Source organism: Arachis stenosperma, chromosome 1 (assembly GCF_014773155.1).
Source record: "Arachis stenosperma cultivar V10309 chromosome 1, arast.V10309.gnm1.PFL2, whole genome shotgun sequence".
Lineage (NCBI taxonomy): Eukaryota > Viridiplantae > Streptophyta > Magnoliopsida > Fabales > Fabaceae > Arachis > Arachis stenosperma.
Window position 1 is genome coordinate 128,795,280 of NC_080377.1, and position 20,734 is coordinate 128,816,013.

The 20,734-nt window shown below is 33.3% G+C and overlaps 1 protein-coding gene and 1 pseudogene across 10 annotated transcripts; one reads left to right on the plus strand and one right to left on the minus strand.

The window, feature by feature from the left end:
• Positions 1-3,979: 3,979 nt before the first annotated feature.
• Positions 3,980-14,292, plus strand: LOC130973146 (arogenate dehydrogenase 1, chloroplastic-like). Of its 10 annotated transcripts, XR_009084042.1 has the most exons (7): positions 3,980-4,529; positions 4,655-4,812; positions 7,061-8,363; positions 8,567-9,561; positions 12,374-12,488; positions 12,633-12,706; positions 12,849-14,291. XR_009084042.1 is itself a non-coding variant. In XM_057897614.1 (5 exons), exons 3-4 carry the CDS (start codon positions 7,246-7,248, stop codon positions 9,531-9,533), a joined length of 2,085 nt encoding a protein of 694 aa, XP_057753597.1. In that variant the 5' UTR covers positions 3,980-4,529; positions 4,655-4,812; positions 7,061-7,245; the 3' UTR covers positions 9,534-9,561; positions 12,633-14,291. The 10 variants fall into 10 exon arrangements, 7 of the variants coding, with proteins under 7 accessions (XP_057753597.1, XP_057753602.1, XP_057753585.1 ...); XR_009084034.1 differs by having other exon boundaries at positions 12,633-14,292; XR_009084039.1 differs by having other exon boundaries at positions 12,384-12,488; positions 12,633-14,292.
• On the minus strand, positions 11,162-13,306 carry LOC130934644 (heparanase-like protein 3; annotated as a pseudogene).
• Positions 14,293-20,734: the final 6,442 nt, after the last annotated feature.

Here is a 20,734-nt window from a genome sequence, read left to right on the forward strand (position 1 = left end):
CGAAAATATGATATAGATACAATCACACACCTTGAGAACTTTAAATTTGATTATAGACCACTACTATTATATTCAAATTCGGTATTGTCAAGGGAAAAAAACGTTTCAAATTTCAAAAAAGTTGGTGCTAAAACGAATTTGTTGATAATATTGTAATAGAAGAATGAAAAAATAAGGCATATTGGGACCACCTATTGTATCTTATTCATTTTGGTCAATGCAATAAAAATTATTAATGCCTTTGGAAAATAAAAAAGAAGAATAATAACTTAACAGCAGTGCTAAGAGAGTTAATAAACAACCAGCATTTAGAAAGGAATGAACAACAAAAATAAAATTTGTGAGTCATTTGAAAAGGAATGATATTTGTTGGTTGAATAATAGCTAAAAGAAAAGTCTGAATGACCAATAATTTTAATTAAATTTAGTCATCATTCAGCCAACAAGTATCATTCCTTTCCAAATAATTCACAAACTTTATTTTTATTATTCATTCCTTTCCAAATATTCGTTATTTGTTGGCCCACTAACACTATTGTTTTGGTAATAAACAAATGATTTAATAAACACGTATGTGGACATAAGTTAAAATTACTGGTAATACTTTTTTTAAGTATTTACTTTAACGAATATATAATAAATACATTAAAATTTAAACTTCGTGCATCTATTTTTATGAAGACTTTTTTAATTAATAATTTTATCGTATGTCATGTTAACTAAATCCATAAACAATTAATAAGATAAATTTATGTTTAATTATTCTGTTGGTTTTTATAATTTTATCAAATTTTTCATTAAGTCTTTATACTTTTTTTTTCTTTTCAATTGAGTCTCTATACTACTTTTAATTTTGTAATTACGTTTTTTTTTATGTTAAAAATGTTAAAATTAACATAATATTTTTACCAAAATACATGCGGTCAAAGATTTAATTAAGTTTTTAATTATAAATACTTTCAATTTGCGAAAAAATATTAAGTTAACTCTAATATTTTTTATACTAGAAAGGACTTAATTACAAAATTAAAGCAATGTAGAGATCTAATTGAAAAGAAAAAAGATATAGAGACCTAATTAAAAATTTGGTGAAACTATAAAGACCAACAGAATAATTAAACCATAAATTTATTAAGGAAATAATTATTGCACATTTAGATTGGTATTTGATTTATAAAGTCATTAAATTTAAAGATAACAAACATGAAAATATTAAAAATAAGTTTAGCTAATATATGCATTAAAAGTATATGATAAGACTATTATTAATAAAAAATCTTAAATATTTTTTAATAAATACAAAAAAAGGCATTGAAAATTTCAAAAATTTTATATTTTTAATTAAAAAATTTAGTTTATAATTTTAACAAGTATTCTTAAAATACAAATTAGTTAAATTCATTAAAAATATAAAAAACTGCATTTAAATATATAATAATTGTAAGTTAGGAGAACAAAGGCAAAATAAAATTGAGATTAATTAATATTATTCTATCATTAATTATGCTGTAAAATAATTATAAAAAAATAATTCACCTAATTTTTAAAAAAAATAATTTTTAGACATTATTAATATAAAATAATTTTATACATATATTTAATTAAATAATAAAATAAAAAATAATTATTTTTTATATTAATACATAAATAATTTAAAATTTAAGATGTATAATCATCTAAAAAATTAAATATACTTGTAAACTATTATTTTTTATATTAATGTTATGTAAATTAAACGAGATAAGCGAATTTTGCTTTAATTTGCACGTACCTCGTTTGCAAACGAGATATTTAGAATTTAAAAAAATATACATATCTCGTTTATAGTGATATGTGTATTATTATAAAAAAACTATTACAATAATCTAAATTTTAATATTTAAAAGAATACATATAAATTTTATTTAAATTTATTTTTAAATTTGTAACCAGTACAAAAAATACATGTATTTAAATTTTTAATATTTAGAAGAATACATAAAAATTTTATTTAAATTTATTTAACTTTTAAATTTTTTAATTTAATATTTTCTTTCATCACTTATTTAAATTTCTCATTTTTTTAATTCCTATGAATTAGATTTAAAACCGTCCATTATTCTCTTTTAAGTAATGTGAAAACTCAGGTGCAGTCAACTTCACATAAAGTTGATAGTTAAAAACCGTTAAATAATTTAATTGATTTAACTAAATTTTTATTTAATGCTCTCGGTTATCAATTTCATTGACTGTAAATTTTCACCTTAAAGTAATTGTACGTGTACACTACAAAATTAAAATATTGGATTAATACAGAGACTCCCACTTCACGCTTCTAGAGAAATCAGTTCAAATGAATGTGGAAATATGTTGTTTCAAATTCTCTTTAAGAAATAGTGGGTAGTTTTAAATTTAATTAAATAATAAAAATAAATTTAAAAAAATAGTAGAGTTTAAAAATTTGAATGAATGATGAGAAAGGAAGATTGGTTGCTTAAATAATATAATAGAAAAGAGAGAGCTAGTTGATACAATTAGTGAAAACGTACAACATGAAAAATTGGAAAACATTTGGAAGAGGATTTTAACGTCAACAAAACAAACAAAGTATTTGAATTTTTTTTCAAATTTAACGATGCAATTATAACATTTGTTAATATTCTATTCGATCTAAATGGTAATAAAATATATTAATTTTTTTAAATTGGTCTAAATTAAATTATTAATATTTTAATAATTATAGACACATATTTCGTTTATAATGTAAGCGAGTTAATTATGAATATATCTCGTTTACATGGTAAACGATATGTGGAGTACGTCAATTCACACATATCACATATCTTATCTCGTTTATAGTATATTTTATTAATTCGTTTACACAGTAAACGAGATAAATAATATAATACAAAACGTAAATTATTTTCAAATTATATATATTGATAAATAAAATATTTAAAATATTTATTTTAAAAAAATCCTCCAAATTAAATTCTAGAGAAAAAGAAAAAGATAGAAAATTTGTCTTACAAATATTCCCCTCATATATGTACTCAAGGTTCTGAAAATAGATTTGAATCGTTCGATTGAACCGGTTGAACTGTGAACCGACGAGATTTGTGATTTGGTTAGAAACTATAACCACTAAAATTGAAAACTATTGTTGAATCGTTGAATTGGTCGAAAGCCAGTCAATCGAACCGAATTGGAATCCGTCTGGTTTTTAGAAATTCCCCCAAACGGCGCCGTTTTGTTTCAAACTTAAAAAAAAACCTAACCAAATTGCAGCACCGTTGCGACCTCACTCACTCACTCAGTTCTCCTTCCAGCCCCTTCCTGATTCAGAAAGTAACCTCAAACGGCAACCCTAGCCTCCACTCACTCACTCACCCTTTCTTAACCAGTTAACCCTAAAGGCCTCCCCGGTCCCGCAATTCATCAACACTCATTAGACAGCCACCGCTAGCTACAGTAAGTAGCAGCTCCTACCATTGTCGAACTCCTCTCCTCCGCCAGAGCTTGCTGTCGCCGCCAGATTTGTAACTAATAGAGGGTGCCGTCGCTGAACGTCTCTGCCATTCACCCTCTTCTCCTCGCGGTGGAATATCTGCTCGGAGCTCTTCTCATTGCCATCGCAAACTGTTCATGCTCGGCTGTAACAAGCTTTGTTCCCGGCATCTCTCTCTTCAAGCTCTCTCTCTATATCTACGAGGTCACTGCCAGCACCGCGTTATTCTGAGCTCACTCTGTCACCGCCGTTCCTCCCTCGGCGTCTCACCAGTAGGCTATTTCTTCAGTTTCATCTTTATTTTCTAGTTAATTTTTTAGATTCTGAGCTGAGTTTGTATTTTGAAATTGTGATTCTGAAGTTATTGTTGTTGTGATTCTGAAGTTATTGTTGGCATGAAGTTTTTTAATTGTTGCAGTTGATTCTGTTGTTGCCGAATTTGTGTTGCTGCTTCATTGTAGTTACTAATTTGCAATCATATAATTTCCGTAGTTCTGAAAATCGGATTGGGACCAGCCAATTGGACCGATTCAACTGTGAACCGGCAATACAAATGGTTTAGTTCTTTGCTCAAAATCAATCATTCTAAAACCGGGCACAAACTGCTGAATTGGCCAGTTGGACCGAATTGGAAACCGGCCGGTTGGACTGGATTGGAAACCGGCCGATTTAGATGGAACGACCCCGTTTCGGTTAAATTCCTAGGAAAAAAAAAAAAAAGGAACGCGTGCTCACTGCTCACTGCTCACTGCTCACTGCTGTGCCTCCCACTACCCCTCTTTCGCTCCTTCCTTTGTTCTTCACTAATCAAGTAATCAGAAAGCTCAACTCAGAAAGAAAAAGTGAAAACCCTAGGTAGTCTCCACTGCCGCCGTCCATCGTTGTCCGAGGCTACTCTCTTCGTCCTTCGGCGTTCTCCAAGTCTCCAACCGCTGTCCGCTCTCAGATTCACCAGTCGCAGGCGAGCAGCTTCTTCCTCGAGCGTCCGTTGTCTTCGTCTGCTGGATCTGCTCGCCGTGATGCTCGCGGTTTCAGACCGAAGGTCATTGCTCACTGCTCACTGCTCACTTGTTCTTCGTTTTTTTTAAAACTTTTTTAATGCTCTGTTCAGAAATCAAATCACAGGATGATTAATTGATTATTGACTGTTTTGTGATTTTGTTGAAGAAAACCCTTCTCCATTCAAATCTCCTTCCCTCGAGTTCAGAGATCAGAAGCTCAACCAAGAGAAAAACCCTAGCCTCCACCACCGCCGCAAGGAGCAGTCGTGTTTGCCACCGTCCTCCGCAGTCAGGGCTTGTCTCTTTGAGTCTTCGTCCGCCGCAGTCAGTGCTCACTTGTTCTTGTTTCTTTTTTACGCTCTTTTCAGAAATCATTGAACAATTATTGAATGTTTACGTTTTTATTGAATGATTATCTGGTTAATGATTATTGATTAGCTCTGGCTGCTCTGTTCTGCTGTTGTTGTTGTGTTTTGTGATCTTTTTGGGTAATGATGTGCTGTTGATGATGTGCTGGTTTGTGTTTTACTGTTTTGTGATTTAATTATGCTTAAATTGTGACTGTCTTAATAATTAATTGAACTCCCAATATTTTGTTCAAAACATTGCCAACCTTTCTGTCCTTGAATGCTGGGAATAGACTGCTTCTGCCTGGGTTGCGGAAATTATAGCTTTTATTCTAGCACAATAGCATTAATAAATCTAGCCTTTGAATTATTAGTGACTTTTGTGTGTCATTAAGCTTCACAAATTATGCTGCATTATGACTGGCTTAATTCTGAGATTAATTTATTTGTCTTAGATATGAGTTTTTAAATATGGTGATATGGTGAAACAATTTTATTTTTGATTTACTATCTTATTTTCCCATATATAAGTCCTGAACTATACTTTTGTTATACACTGCATCCTGCATAGGTTTTTGTTGCATTGAATGGTGCATTTCAATATTTCATACACTTTTGGAGTACTTTGCAAACATGTATAATTCAGCAGTTGTTAGTTAATTAGATTTGGACTTGAAACTCAGTATATTTTGTAGACTAGCTGGGCTACTTAATCTTAGTCCTAATTAAAATATAAGGTTAACGATTTTAGTGCTTGTTTGGACGCCATTATTTTGATTAAAAAAGATATTTTTTCAATGAAAAATATCTTTTTTTATTTTTTAATGTGTTTGGCAAATTTCTAGTAGTAAAAGTAAAAGCTCTAGAAAAATAAAAAAACATCTGTTTTGAGAAGATGTAATTTATATCTTTTTTTAAAAGATCTTTTTTCCTTAAAAAAAAGATGTTTTTCATGTAATAAATAAACAAAAAAATACTTTTATATTGTTATACCCAAACATAATTGATAAATAAAAATATCTTTTTGCATGAGATACCCAAATATAAAATTACTTTTACTTTTCCATAAGATTTTTTAAAAAAGATAACTCGAAAAAAGATCTTCTCTTAGAAGCTCACCCAAACAAGCTCTTACAACTTTTGTATTTTTAATTTTACATGTTAAAAACTGATTGTACTAAGAAGCTAGTTAAAAGCATATTTTTTAAAGCTTTGGACTAAAACTCTATGCAAATACATGAAAAGTAGTTTATTTTACTGAAATTATAGAGTTTGAAGAGAAAAGGGGTCATTTCTTGAATGATTGCTGCTTCTGTTATTTGAAACTTCAGAGATATAACTACAAAACGATTTTTCCGGTTGAACCACGGTTGAACCGGTTAAACCAGTAAATCAATGAACCAATGGCTAAAATAGTTCGATGACCAGTCCGGTTCTCAGAACCTTGATAATTTCTGTTGTTTCTGATTTTAAATCTGAAATTGTGGTTGATGATTGCTGAATTATTGCTTGATTCTGGCAAGATTGAAAGCAAATCTGGTTGTTAGCGATGATTGAACCATCTTAGAGCTTTTCCTTCCATAACTTGAATCATTGAGTGATTAGCTATGCTCCAGTGCTGTATATTCTCTACTCTCTATATTCTGTATTTTTGGTGTTGATTGAATGATTGAAGGATTAGTTCACTGCTGGTTTTTTTTAGTTAATTTTTGGAAAAAGATTGTTAATCTTTGTTAAAATTGTGCTGAAATTTTGCTAAAATTGTGATCAGCTGAAAATTATGCTGAAAATTTTGTTAGAAGTTTTTCAGAGTTTCTATTTGTTCATTATGATCAGTCTTTTGTTAGAGAAGAAATAAATTTGTCATCTTTGTTTTTAATGAAGAAATAGATGAATTGAATTAACCGAATAAACTCAATTAACTAGATAAGTAGATGATCGGATATTTATTATTGGTTTGGTTAATTCAATGAATTTTTTTTGTTTCTTGTGATTTATCTTAAATTTCATATAATATTATACATTTTATGCTTATATAAGTTTTGACCTTTGATATTTGTTTTTTTATATTTGACTCGTGTTGTATTTAAATGTGATTATGAGATTTTAATTGGAATTATACTGTTAATTTGTATATATTTAAGATTTATATCAGAATATATTTATATTTTTATATATTTATTTATAATTTGATATGTTATTTTATTATAATTCGGTTATTTCAGTTGAACTACGGTTGAACTGGTTGAACTTCTAAACCGATGAACTAGTAGCTCGAGCGGTTTGATGACCGGTTCAGTTTTCAGAACCTTGATTGTACTTGGGAGTTGTGACTGTCACGGTTTCAGAGTCTTTTTCACTGTTTCTCTGACGCCACCGCTAACCACTCAGAACCGCCGCCAAAACAACCATGCTCTCCATTGCAACCCTCAACCCTTCAACCCCATTCAATCACTCCCCAGGTTGCACTGTCCGCCGTATCCTTAACCGTCACTCTCTCCTCCCATCCACATTCTCTCTACCATCCAAATCGAATCCCTATTGCCCTTCCTCCACCTACAGACCCCTCTGCGTGCGCGCCATTGACGCCGCTCAGCTCTTCGACTACGAGTCAAAGCTCGCCAAGGAGTTCACTATCTCCCAGCGCCTCAAGATCGCAATTGTCGGCTTCGGCAACTTCGGCCAGTTCCTTGCCGTCACATTAGTCCGCCAGGGCCACACCGTCCTCGCCCACTCCCGCTCCGACCACTCCGCCGCAGCCAGAAAGCTTGGAGTATCATTCTTCCAAAACCCTGACGACCTATGCGAGGAGCATCCCGAAGTGATCCTCCTCTGCTCCTCCATAATCTCAACGGAGCGCGTGCTCCTCACGCTCCCTCTCCAGCGCCTCAAGCGCAGCACTCTCTTCGTTGACGTCCTCTCCGTCAAAGAATTCCCCAAGAAGCTCCTCCTTGAGCTCCTCCCCTTCGATTTCGACATCCTCTGCACTCACCCGATGTTCGGACCTGAGTCCGCACCCGACGGATGGACCGGCCTCCCATTCGTCTTCGAGAAGGTTCGTATCCTCGACGAGGAGCACCGTGTTTCTCGCTGTGAGAAGTTCCTCAATGCGTTTGCCAGAGAAGGTTGCAGGATGGTGGAGATGAGTTGCGAGGATCACGACCGTTACGCTGCCGGTTCGCAATTCATTACTCATACCGTTGGAAGGATTCTTGAAGGGTTGATGCTGGAGTCGACGCCGATTAATACGAAAGGGTACGAGAGTTTGTTGGGGTTGGTGGAGAACACTGCTGGGGATAGCTTTGATTTGTATTATGGTTTGTTCATGTTTAATAAGAATTCTTTGGAGGTGCTGGAGAAGCTTGATTTGGCGTTTGAGGATCTCAGGAAGCAGCTCATTGCGCGGTTGCATCACGTGGTTAGGAATCAGTTGATGGAGGACGGTGAAAGGTTGCAGCAGCTGGATGGAAGTAACAGCCATGCACTGCTCCGGCAAGCTGGTAATGGATCTGCATTGCTGCATTCCAGGTATTTGATATTTGGAACTTGAAAAATCTTAGGGATTTTTGCTACATTGTATGAATATTTCTGATTGATGTTTTAGATAGTGTTCGTGTTTGTTGAGATTGAGAGCAAGCAACTTAATCATTTTGAATTCGGAAGATGTTCTTGTGATGGGAAAATGGTTAATACATAATAATGATTGACGAGTAATGATGCTAATAATGCAGATCCAATGATGATGCTCTGCTACGTAGTTCCATTTCAAACAATTCTAGCCTGTCTGATGAGAACACAAAGCTCAAGATTGCAATTGTTGGTTTTGGAAACTTTGGTCAGTTCCTTGCAAAAACTATAGTTAGTCAAGGTCATGAGGTTTTAGCGTATTCTAGATCAGACTATTCTGATGTGGCTCGGGAGTTGGGGGTTTCATATTTCAGCAACGCAGATGATCTTTGTGAGCAACATCCAGAAGTGATCTTACTCTGCACTTCCATCCTTTCGACGGTTAAAGTTCTTAAATCATTACCTTTCCAAAGGTTGAAGAGAAGTACATTGTTTGTTGATGTACTATCCGTCAAAGAGTTCCCTAGAAACCTCTTCCTTCAGCACTTGCCTCCTGATTTTGATGTTCTCTGCACACATCCCATGTTTGGGCCGGAGAGTGGAAAGAATGGCTGGAAAAACCTTCCTCTTGTTTATGACAAAGTTAGAATTGGGAACGAAGAATCAAGAATATTGCGATGTTGTCAGTTTCTCGACATTTTTGCCAGTGAAGGATGCCGGATGGTTGAAATGTCTTGTGCTGAACATGATTGGCATGCAGCTGGATCCCAGTTTGTTACACACACAACAGGAAGATTTTTAGAAAAATTGGGGTTAGAGACAACACCAATAAACACAAAGGGTTATGAAACTTTGTTGAGTTTGGTGGAAAATACCGTGGAGGATAGTTTTGATCTGTACTATGGTTTATTCTTGTATAATTTAAATGCCATGGAGCAACTAGAAAGATTCGATTTGGCTTTTGAATCATTGAAGAAGCAGCTTTTCGGACGATTGCATAGTATCTACCGAAAGCAACTATTTGAAAATGAAGAACAGATCCTTGCTTTGCCAGAGAGGTCTACGCTGCAAGAGAAATCTGAAGACAGTGATGTATCATCACCTCTTTCAAAAACTGTAGACACCAAATGAATTTATCCCAAAGATTTCCATCTCATTGGTAAGCATTGCAGGCCCCAATTATTCTAATAGTAGGTTTAAATAAATTTGTTAATTCTAAAATCTCACATTCAATAGTTCTCGGAGTTTGGCTGCTCTGTCCCATTGAAAGTAAAAGAAAAATGTTGTAATTTTCAATATATTTTAACTTCCATATATTTCTTAGTTTTCATTCCATGTCTAGCTTGCTGCATCGATAACAGTGGAGCTAGATGATCATGTATTTAGGTGCCAATGTAGTTATTGGCGTTAAATGTAGACTTAAGAGTTCTGAATCTTAAGTGAGATAAAGCGCAGTCCAGTGGATAAGCATCCCGTGTTATCGCAGGGTTCGGGAAAGAGTCGCACTAAAGGATATGATGTACGCAGCCTAACCTAATAATTAAATCAGTGGCTGTTTTCACGGCTTTAACCCGTGATCTTGGGTTCACACGGAGACAACTCAATTGTTGTTCTTAAGCTAGACAACTCAATTGTTGTTCTTAAGCTCCCCTTCCGAATCTGAAATGGGATATTCATTGAAATGAAAAATGTAGATACTTTAGATAAAAGTTGGATGTCTGTTGGAATTGAGTGACTTAAAATGCAAATATTCACTTGGTATAACGTGAAAGCAGGAAATGATCATGAAAACTGCTGTGAAGTGTGATCATGGACAATCCTGAGGGATGGCAAAAAAATCCGTACCCATGGATACCCACTGAGATTACCTGCGACGAGGAGGTTAACGGGGACGGAGACCCACCCCCCTGAATAAATGGTGACGGGGGTGGGGATTGAGGTACCCACCCCACGGGGACCTACGAAATCTCCATGAAAAATAATTTACTTAAATGTCCTTATGTATATAAGTTTTGTAAGTAACTTTAATTCATTTTATTTTAATTTATATGTTGGAAATTTTATGTGTATGTTATGTTAAATTTGTGTTTGAATTATGCGTGATTTGATATATTTGGTTGAATTATATAAGATTTTATTATATTTGTGTTAATTATCTTTTAAAAAAAATTAAAACTTAATAATATCCAATTATTCATAGATTTTGAATCATCTTGTTAGTAACAAGTTTAACATTAATGATAGGTATATTTCAGGGCTAAGGTTATCTTTGGATTGAATGCTCTTGCTGGAAGAACCATACAATCTGGTTCTGCAGTTGGACCATGGAACTTCTCTAATGCTGAATCTTTTATCCGTTACACTGTAAGAAAGAATTACAGCATTGCTGGTTGGGAATGTGGTAAGTGTCTGCTCCCTCATTACATATATGCCAAAGTAGTAAGCATCAGTGTAATTGATTCAATAAGACTAAAATTAAAAATGGTGATTTTAAGACTCATTATTTTTGTCACATAGCAGGATTTCACATTGAGTTTCTAACAAAAACATTGCAAGTCTTTGTACTCATTTTTATTTTATATATCTAAACAACACATCTTTTCACCATTGGATAGAATGTGTGATCTGCATATGATAAGTCTACACCCTCAACCAATGGTAGAAAGGTATGTGTGAGTTTGTATATTGAGCACACAATATTTTTCTGAAGAGAATGATACTTGAAAGCTAAAATGAAATAGTCCACAATAATGTGCTGCTCATCCTTCAACTATGAAATTTAATATTTGGTACCTATAATAATCTGGATTTGGCACAAAAGTAGTAGTGTTTAGTAAACCATAGTTTCCTCCAACCAAACTCTGTCTGCAGTATGTTCTGGTGTCATAAACAGCTGACATTCCCAGCTGATCAAAATACCTGTGTTATGATGTATTAACATTAGAGCAACTGCTTGTAGAATCTCCAATGACAAAATAAAAAAAAAAAGAAAAGAAAAAAAAATCAAGGTGAGTTAGTTAAACTAACCAAAAGCTGTAGACAAATGCATCAGACACAAGATGGTGGCCACTGTTGTAAGCCCCTCCTGCCTCACCAACCCATGCTTTTGCTTTGGTTGCTGATTTTTGAAGTATGTTTTTGAGGCCACTGAATGTGCTAGCCACTCATCAAGATATGATGGATCAAGAATTTTTTCAATTAGGTGCTCATCAACTCCTGTATGTAAGATAAAGTAGTAGCTTTTGTTATAACCAAAATTCATAAACATTGGTAAAATATTATTTGTATTCCTATTTGGTGGATGATACCTGGTCCAAGGTTTTATATATGTGTGATGAGATACCACATTAACAGATTTACCAGATTTGTTTACAAATTCCTGGAACCAATTTGCATCATAGAAGCCACCTGGAGCAATGACCAGTGGCTTATGCCTAATCCCTCTATATACATCATGAATTATGTTTCTTAAAGCAGCAATATCAGAAGCATATTGTTATGCAGAAACACTTGTTCCAACTCTACTCCGGCACAATTCATTGCCTGCACAAGCTAGAAGGAATTCATTTATACAATTAATTCTATCCAGGGAGACATGCTATTTTTAATTTTGCAAAAAGTACTTGAAAGACTTGCAATGTTTGTGTTAGAAACTCAATGTGAAATCCTGCTATGTGACAAAGATCACTTTTAATTTTAGTCTTATTGAATCAATTACACCGACGCTTGCTACTTTGGCATATATGTAATGAGGGAGCATACACTTAACAAATTCCCAACCAGAAATGCTGTAATTCTTTCTTACAGTGTAACGGATAAAAGATTCGGCATTGGAGAAGTTCCATGGTCCAACTGCAGAACTAGATTCTATGGTTCTTCTAGCAAGAGCTTTCAATCCAAAGATAACATTAGCCCTGAATATACCTATCATTAATGTTAAACTTGTTACTAACAAGATGATTCTTGTTTAGTGCTAAAAAGTTAGACAGAGAGACACACAGAGGGAAGGAAACAACTTAAAAGGGAGAACTGATTTTTACCCTGCTTTTTGGATAAAGCTGTTTAGGTCATCCCATCTATGCATTGGTAAGCATCCTTCAGTGAATCCAAATATCTTAGAGGAACTGTTAACAAAAGGAGTACATGGTTTTGGACTTTCTTCAGTCCCATATATGACCTTATCTTGCAAGGTGCCACCTAACCTAATCTTCAATGGTGAAAATGCTGCAGAATATTCAGAAGTAATGATCCTTAATAAGCTCCCAGGAAAAAGGTGGTCCCCATAAGAATAAAAGAAAGAAGAGGTAACTTCTTGTGAATATTATAGAGATGTCTATTCTTTCTTACCTTTTACTGCATTTAACAATATTTTTGTTGTTGAGGTCCTGCAAGAAATGAAAATTAAAAGGTATAAATTCCTCTCTCTCACTTTTATGCTACATACAGATTCTAAATGTATGAATGTTAGTCTGAGAAGTCACTACAGCATCATTCCATAAATGGGAAAAAAGAATATCATCACAGAATGATATTCAGAGCTCAAGAAAAAAAAAAGTATAACACAGCAGCAGAAACATATCATTATGTTGGAATAATTTGCAGCAGTGAAAAATTTAAGCGGAAAAATGAATAATAATTAGACAGATTCAAATAGCACAGTACAAAGAAAGAAAGAATACCAGGTTGAGAAGAGAAGCATGACCCCAGCTACTTGTTCTATAGTCACATTTCTGAGGACGCCACCAATCAAGAGTTGCATCAATCCCTCCAATGTGAGATTTCCCATGTATCATTATTCCTTTCACTGCTTCATGTCCACTACTTTCTCTTCCATGCATAGCATTCACTCCAGTGAAGCTCAACAAACTCACCACCAAGTAGAACAGACCCACAAGCCTTGTCATCAGAGAACCCGCACTTTTTTTTTCCTTTTTTGGTTAACAGTGTGCACTTAAGTTGGAACCATTTCAGCATGTATAATGTTAGGGACTTGGGAGAACGAATACACGCCCAAATTTAAATGGGATTAAACCAAGGTTGCGAGAACCGGACCGGTCAATAAACCGGTGAGGTCACTGGTTCAATGGTTCACTGGTTCGACCGGGGTTCAACCGGTTTAATTAAATATTAAATAAAATTATTTAAAAACTTAAAATAATCTTAAATATATAAATTCAATGATCTCTAACTTAATAAAATTTAATATTTCACATAATAAATTATCCATTACTTAATATTAGAGGTTCACAAACAACTTCAAACAGAAAATATTTCATTCTATATATTCCCCCTCCATTGTAAGTATTCAAGCAGAAAATACATGTATATTGAGCCTTGTTATTCTTGTCATACTTCACTGTAAAATACTACCAAGCTGGATCGGATTTACCTCTGGATGAACCAGTTTGAGAATCTTGTGGCTGTGGGTTACTTTGTGATTGTTCCATCTATGACAATCAGAAAACCAAAGACCAGAAAACTTCAGACAACCATGAAAATAATCAAAATATTCATCATGAAGCAGAAAATGCAAAACAGAACAGAAGCAGGTAACAAGGTCACAGAAGCAACAATGCAAAACAGAAGCAGCTACCAGAAGCAGAAAAAAATATTCATCATGATTTGATTCATGAAGCAGTGAGCTAACAGAAGCAGCAATGCAAAACATATTCAAAATAAAAAACATCAATCCTGAAAATCAAGGGGGGCTTAGAAAATCAAAATCCAAAATCAAGCATTGAAAAGGCGGTAACAGAAGCAGCAATGCAAAACAGAACAGAAGCAGGTAACAAGGTCACAGAAGCAACAATGCAAAACAGAAGCAGCTACCAGAAGCAGAAAAAAATATTCATCATGATTTGATTCATGAAGCAGTGAGCTAACAGAAGCAGCAATGCAAAACATATTCAAAATAAATAACATCAATCCTGAAAATCAAGGGGGGCTCAGAAAATCAAAATCCAAAATCAAGCATAGAACAGGCGAGCACAGAACAAGATCAGAACCTCAGAAAATCAAAATCAAGAAGCATAGGTGAAAGAAGAGAGTCTTACCAAATTCAAAAGGAGGCGGGCTCGGCCGGTGGTCGTCGGCTGCTGTCGATGGTTGTGGGTGGCGACGAGGAGGCGGGTTCGGCCGGTGGTGGTCCCTGTTGCTCTCGATGGTTGTGGGTGGCGACGAGGAGTCCTGTTGCTCTCGATGGTTGTGGGTGGCGACGAGAAGGCAGGCTCGGCCGGTGGTGGTCGCGGGCTCGGGTATGGTGGCCTTGGTGGCCTTGATGGCTGTGGGTGGCTATGGACGCTTGCGCGCTGTGGGTGGCTATGGACGCTGTGGGGAAAGGGAACTGGGGAAGAAAGGGGAAAGAAAGGGGGGGTATCAGATTAGGGTTAGTCGCGATTCGCGAACGTTATTCTTTTTTTTTTTTAAAAAAAATGCCAAAACGACGTCGTTTGGCATATGAATTCGCAAACCATTGAACCGCAAAAAAACGGACGGTTCTTCCGGTTCGCCGGTTAACCGCCGGTTCGACAGGTTTTTTGCCAGGCGGTTATTAGTGTTACCCGGACCGGTTAGGTGACCGGTTCTCGGTTTTTTCGGTTGAACCGGTCGGTCCGGTCCGGTTTTCAGAACCATGGATTAAACATTAAAATTGTGGGTCTTCTTGACCAAACACGAATATTGTGGGTCTTATGTTTCTTTCAGAATCATATTTCCCCTTCCTCACCTCAAAGGTCGCAAGTTCAAATCGTACGAGTTACAATCAAGGAGAAAATGTGGTAAGTGTGTGAGGAGTATGTGGGTGTGTTGTGTACACTGTTAGCAAAACCGGACCGGACTGGCCGGTTCAACTGGAAAATCGGTAAATCGGACCCTAAGCCGGTCCGGTCCAATGATCTGACCGGATAAGGTAGTGAACCGGTACGAAACGGTCAAACTCAGAGTGAACCGGTCAAAATCGGTCAAACTCGATAAGACCGGTTCGACCGAACCGCTTCAGTTTCAATATTTTTCCAAAATGTTAAAGCTGGGGTTCGAACCCCCCTCCTCAAGGAAAAATATGATACTCACAACCACGAGGCTGTTGAGCTTGTTATCAATATGTTTGCAAATTAATATATATATAAATATCTTTCAGCAAATAATTTACTTCTATTTAATTTGTTTTAATTTTAGTTATAAACTCATTCATTCTTAAATTAATTATATTTTTATTTAACAATAATTATAAACTCATTTATTTTTTTTATAATTATATAATATCTATTAATATTATTTTTCAATAAATTCTTGTAGTATATAATAGTATAATAGATATAAATTAATTAATAAATTATTAAAATTCAAAAATAATAGTTATTTTAATATAAAAAAATAAAAATATTTATGATAGAATAAAATTAACAAAATACTTATTGTTCCTGTTTCATATTGTTTTAGAATAGCTAGATATTTTTAAAATGTTAGTAAAAATATGTATTTTAAATTTTAATTTTAAATTTTTTACTATATTTTATTTTTTATTTACATAGGACCGGGTCAATCGGTTCAACCAGTGATCCACCGGTTGAACCAGTAACCCAGTGGCCCAGTGACTTGACCGGTTCGATCACCGGTTCGGTTCTGACAACTATGGTTGTGTACCTAGGATTTAACCAAAAAAAAAAAAACTTCTGCAGGCACCAGAACTTAAGCCAACCAGGTGTACCACTTTGGACTTACGTTGATCACAAACGAACAACTTACAAAAAAGAAAAGAAAATTATTAATCCATTTTTTTCTCGACAAAGAATTATTTTATCTATTAGAATTTTGATTAATCGAATTTAACCTAACCAGCAAGGGAAATTATTTCACAATGATAAAGTACTAAAATAAACAATGTACTACTTAATATTAAATTGATATTTCAGCTTAGTTAACGATAAGTATCCGGATTTTGCATTGTTCATTTGCAGTGATACTTGATTGTTAATTATTATAGGATAGATCAACAATTCACATGGTGTATAATTCACTAGATTATAAAATAGGAAGCGGTTCTGGTATTCTTCCATATGGAAGCAAAATTTTATTGTTTCGTTCAATATAGCCATTAAAATATACTATAAATTATTCATACTGTGGAGATACAATAAAACCTTCATTGAGTGGAAACAATGAGAAGAAAGCTCAAGGATATCACGCAACCAGTTAAAAAGTTGAGTGGAAACAATGAGAAGAAAGCTCAAGGATATCACGTAACCAGTTAAAAAGTTATTAAGTATGTTAATACATTTCTCACAATTTGTACACTAACAACTTTAATATCATCATTATAATATTTATGTCATAATATGTAATTTACAAACCAAAATTAAAGTGTTATAATTTTAAAAATTTAACATTTTAAAAAAGAAAGCGTCGAAAAAAAATCGATTATTAGTGAAAAATAAACATCAATCCTAACAGTACATCACTTGGTTAATATAAATAGCATGTTAAGTCAGAATAAATCTAAAGAAAATGTCAATTTCAGAAAATATATAAGCAGGCATTGGTATGAAATTTTAGTCTTTAATAATTTGGACTTCTTTCGGACATATAGTAAAGAAATTTAGGCGACAAAAGATCTGAAATTATACAACTAGATTTAGATCCGTGTAAAATTAATATAAATTAATTTATATATAAAAATTATTTAATAAAAAACTTAAAAATTAATATTAAATTTATTTTTATTAAGTTATTTGAAAAATTTATATTTACTCAGAATTACTTATATAAATTAACTAATTGTTTGTATTAGTAAGTTAAAAGTAATAATTTATGATTTTACCTTTTTTTATAGTATAACATCTGAATGCAAGAATAAACCTCCTTCTAAAAAAATTGTAATTAGTTAGAGAAAAAATAGTAGGATTTATATGAATACAATTGGAGAAAAAATAAAGTTGTATTTATATTTATATCTATAGATAAAATTGATAGATATTAAAATAGTAGGATGTCTGGAGCATAGAAAGTGTTTTAATTTTGAAGTATTTTAGGAGTTATGATATTTTATTAATTTTAGTTATTAATTTCAATTATAAAAAAATATATAGTTGAGATTAATATATATATATATATATAAAGACAAATTACTTAAATGAAATAAACTAAAAAAATGTAAATGAAATAAACTAGAAAAATGTTTACTCAATTATAATAATACAGATTTGGTTACTTGTATGTCCTAAAATATATCTATATAAATTGTGGGATTCTCCCACGTTTTAGTATTTACGGTTTATGAAGAGAGAATAATGAACATAAATCGTGGTATTCTTCCACGGTGTATGAAAAAGAGACATGCACATCTAAACTGTAATACCCACCCCACCGTTTATAAAAAAGAGTAGTTCACATATAACATGTACTACTTATTATACTTATAATATTAATATAAATAAATAAAATTTAAAAAAATAATATAAACATATAACTTGAGCATTTATATTCTTTATCAGTAATTGAAATTTCACATTTTTTATTTCTCATTTTTATTTTATATTTTCTCTAATAATAATAATAATAATAACACATATAGACAAACAATTCAGTATAATAAAAATACTAATAGGTCCTTCTTTTATTTACTTTCATTTTCCATTCTTAAAGATAACGCCAACAAACATATAATCTTATATTTTTAAAATTAAACATATTATAATTGAGGAAGATATATAACATGCAAAACTTTGACACATATCAAGCATTCAATACAAAAATATTGATACTACTAAAATAGTATAACTAACCTCTTGGTCGGTATAAAATAGAAAAAATATATTTTTAAATATATATATATATATATATATATATATATATATATATATATAAGAATTTTTAATCAAATATGTTATATTTTTAAGTATTAACGTGAGAATGTTCCTTTAGTATTTTTTTACATCGTACTCTTATTCTAATACTCTCAATAATCTTATTCTTAATATTAATTTAGAATCTAATATTTATAATTTTATTATTATCTATGATTAATATTTTTATTTAGTTTATCTTTTTTAATGGAATCATAATCTATATTATAAAAAATTACACTAAAACATAGTATACGAGAATTACAATTATAAAAGAGAGTACTAAAAATAATAAAAAAAACTAAATATTAACTTTGTCTGAAAGTTCTTGATGATCTTTTTTATATAGTATATTTTTAATATTTTTAGTACTCTTTTTTAGTATGCTATAATTTTTTACTATTATTATTATTATTTATAGTTAATTTTTTGTTTGATTTACTTTGCCTAATAGAATCAATAAATCATATTATAAAAAGATAATAACAAATATAATACGCAAAAATCACAATTATAAAAGTGTATATTGTCAAAACAAACAGTTGAAAAAAATAAAAATAATAAATAATAGAAAAATAGAGCTCATATAAATAGAAATAACAAGAATTCTATAAATAATACAATAATATACATAAAGCATAAAGTTGGTAAAAGGTAAATAAATTGTTAGTATTCAGGACTAAAAGTCCATTAAGAAAACGCAGAACCTAAAAATAGTTACTTCGTGTAAATGTGATTTTGGTAGCAAAATCACTTTTGTGTTTATGAAAAAAATTTGCCAAAGCAAAAGTTGAAACTTTCAAAGAGTCTAAACGTGCTTCTTTCCTTTCAACGATTTCCCAAACACACCTCAAATACCCTAAAACCCCCAACAATGACATCTCCCATAGGTTCCGCGAATTAAGTGTATATATATAGGTGCCCATAAACCGTGGGAGGGTACCACGATTTATGTCCAAACATCCTTCTTTATAAACCATGGGTGGGTAGCACGGTTTATGCCCCCGTTGTGGCTTCCATAATCCGTAGTAGAGTCACACGATTTTTTTATTTGATGATTCTTTCATAAACCGTGACAGCTTACCACGGTTTGTATATATTTTCTAAAACGTGGGAGGGTTCCACGGTTTATATAAATATATTTCAGGATATACAAGTAACTAAATTTGTATCGTTGCATTTGAGTAAATTTTTCTTCCTTTTATTTTATATAGGTACATTGCCCTATATAAAACGTATTTCAGGATTTAAAATTCAGATATCTTTTTGGAGAAATATATATTTTTTTAATAGTAAAAAATATCCATTACTAATAGTATTGAAGACGTAGAAAATAACAATAAAAATAAATGTTAGAGAATCATTAGAATTAATTTAGATCAATTAGTATTGTTTATATTTATATAGCATATCTATATATTAATTGTAGGATTCTATGTCTTTATTATTTTGATTCATCGAATACCTATAAATACCCATTTATATTGTACTTTTCATCAACCTGAATAATACACTATTTCAGATTACTCTCTTGTTTCTAACATGGTATCAAGAGCATAGTTTTTTTTTTCAATGAAAAATTTGTTCATAGCCCCTTATTTTTTTCTCTTCCGGCAGTGTTATTTGACCTCATTTTTCGATCCTTTCTTGACGTTTTGGTTCGTGTTCATCATCATCCCTACCGCCATCTTCGTCTCGTCGTTGTGAGTTCAACGAGACCAACCTCTTCGCCGGCAACCACTGCATGCGCCGCCACGTGCCGGCTGATGGTCGCCGTCCATTTTGCTTCTTTTCCTTCTTCCAGACGCTTTCAGGACCGTTCGATCTCCGCATCAACGCCCAAGATTGACCCACGTGTTGCAAGCCACGCCCCCAGCATCAGCGCCCACCTAGCACCGTTAGATCTTCAGCAACGATCCACCGGTCCAACGAACGCCACTTGTCGCGGAATCAGCGCCTCCAGCAACCCGCGCTCGTACCCGACCCGACCCAGACCGCTTCACGACCCGTGCACCACCTTCGCTGACTTAGCGCTGACGAGGCTTCTCTTCTCCACTTAGACGTCGCCACGTGTCACATTCCTGTTGACGTGGCTGCTGACGTGGCAATTGACGTGTCAGACAATGGGGCCCTCTCTAAAGTTTTTTGGTCAGCTTTTTTCGATTTTGCCGTCTGTTTTCTTGTTTTTTGCTCCAAAACTGTCATTTTCTCTCTTCTTTTTGATCTTTGTGTCTACTATTATGAAAAAGTCAGATGTTTTTGCTGCCACTAACAGAAAGGATAAATTCTGTCGAAACTGTAACCGCTCTGGGCACCTCTTCTCTGATTGTCCTTCTGTTAAATGTCGCACATGCCACAAGAATTGTCATTATTGCAAGCTCTCGGGACATTTGATCACTGCCTGTCCTTCTCGCCCACCACGTCCTCATCATCTCAAGCATGCTTGTCATTCCAACTTCTCCAAGAACGTGTCTGCTTCTCCTGTTGCTGCTA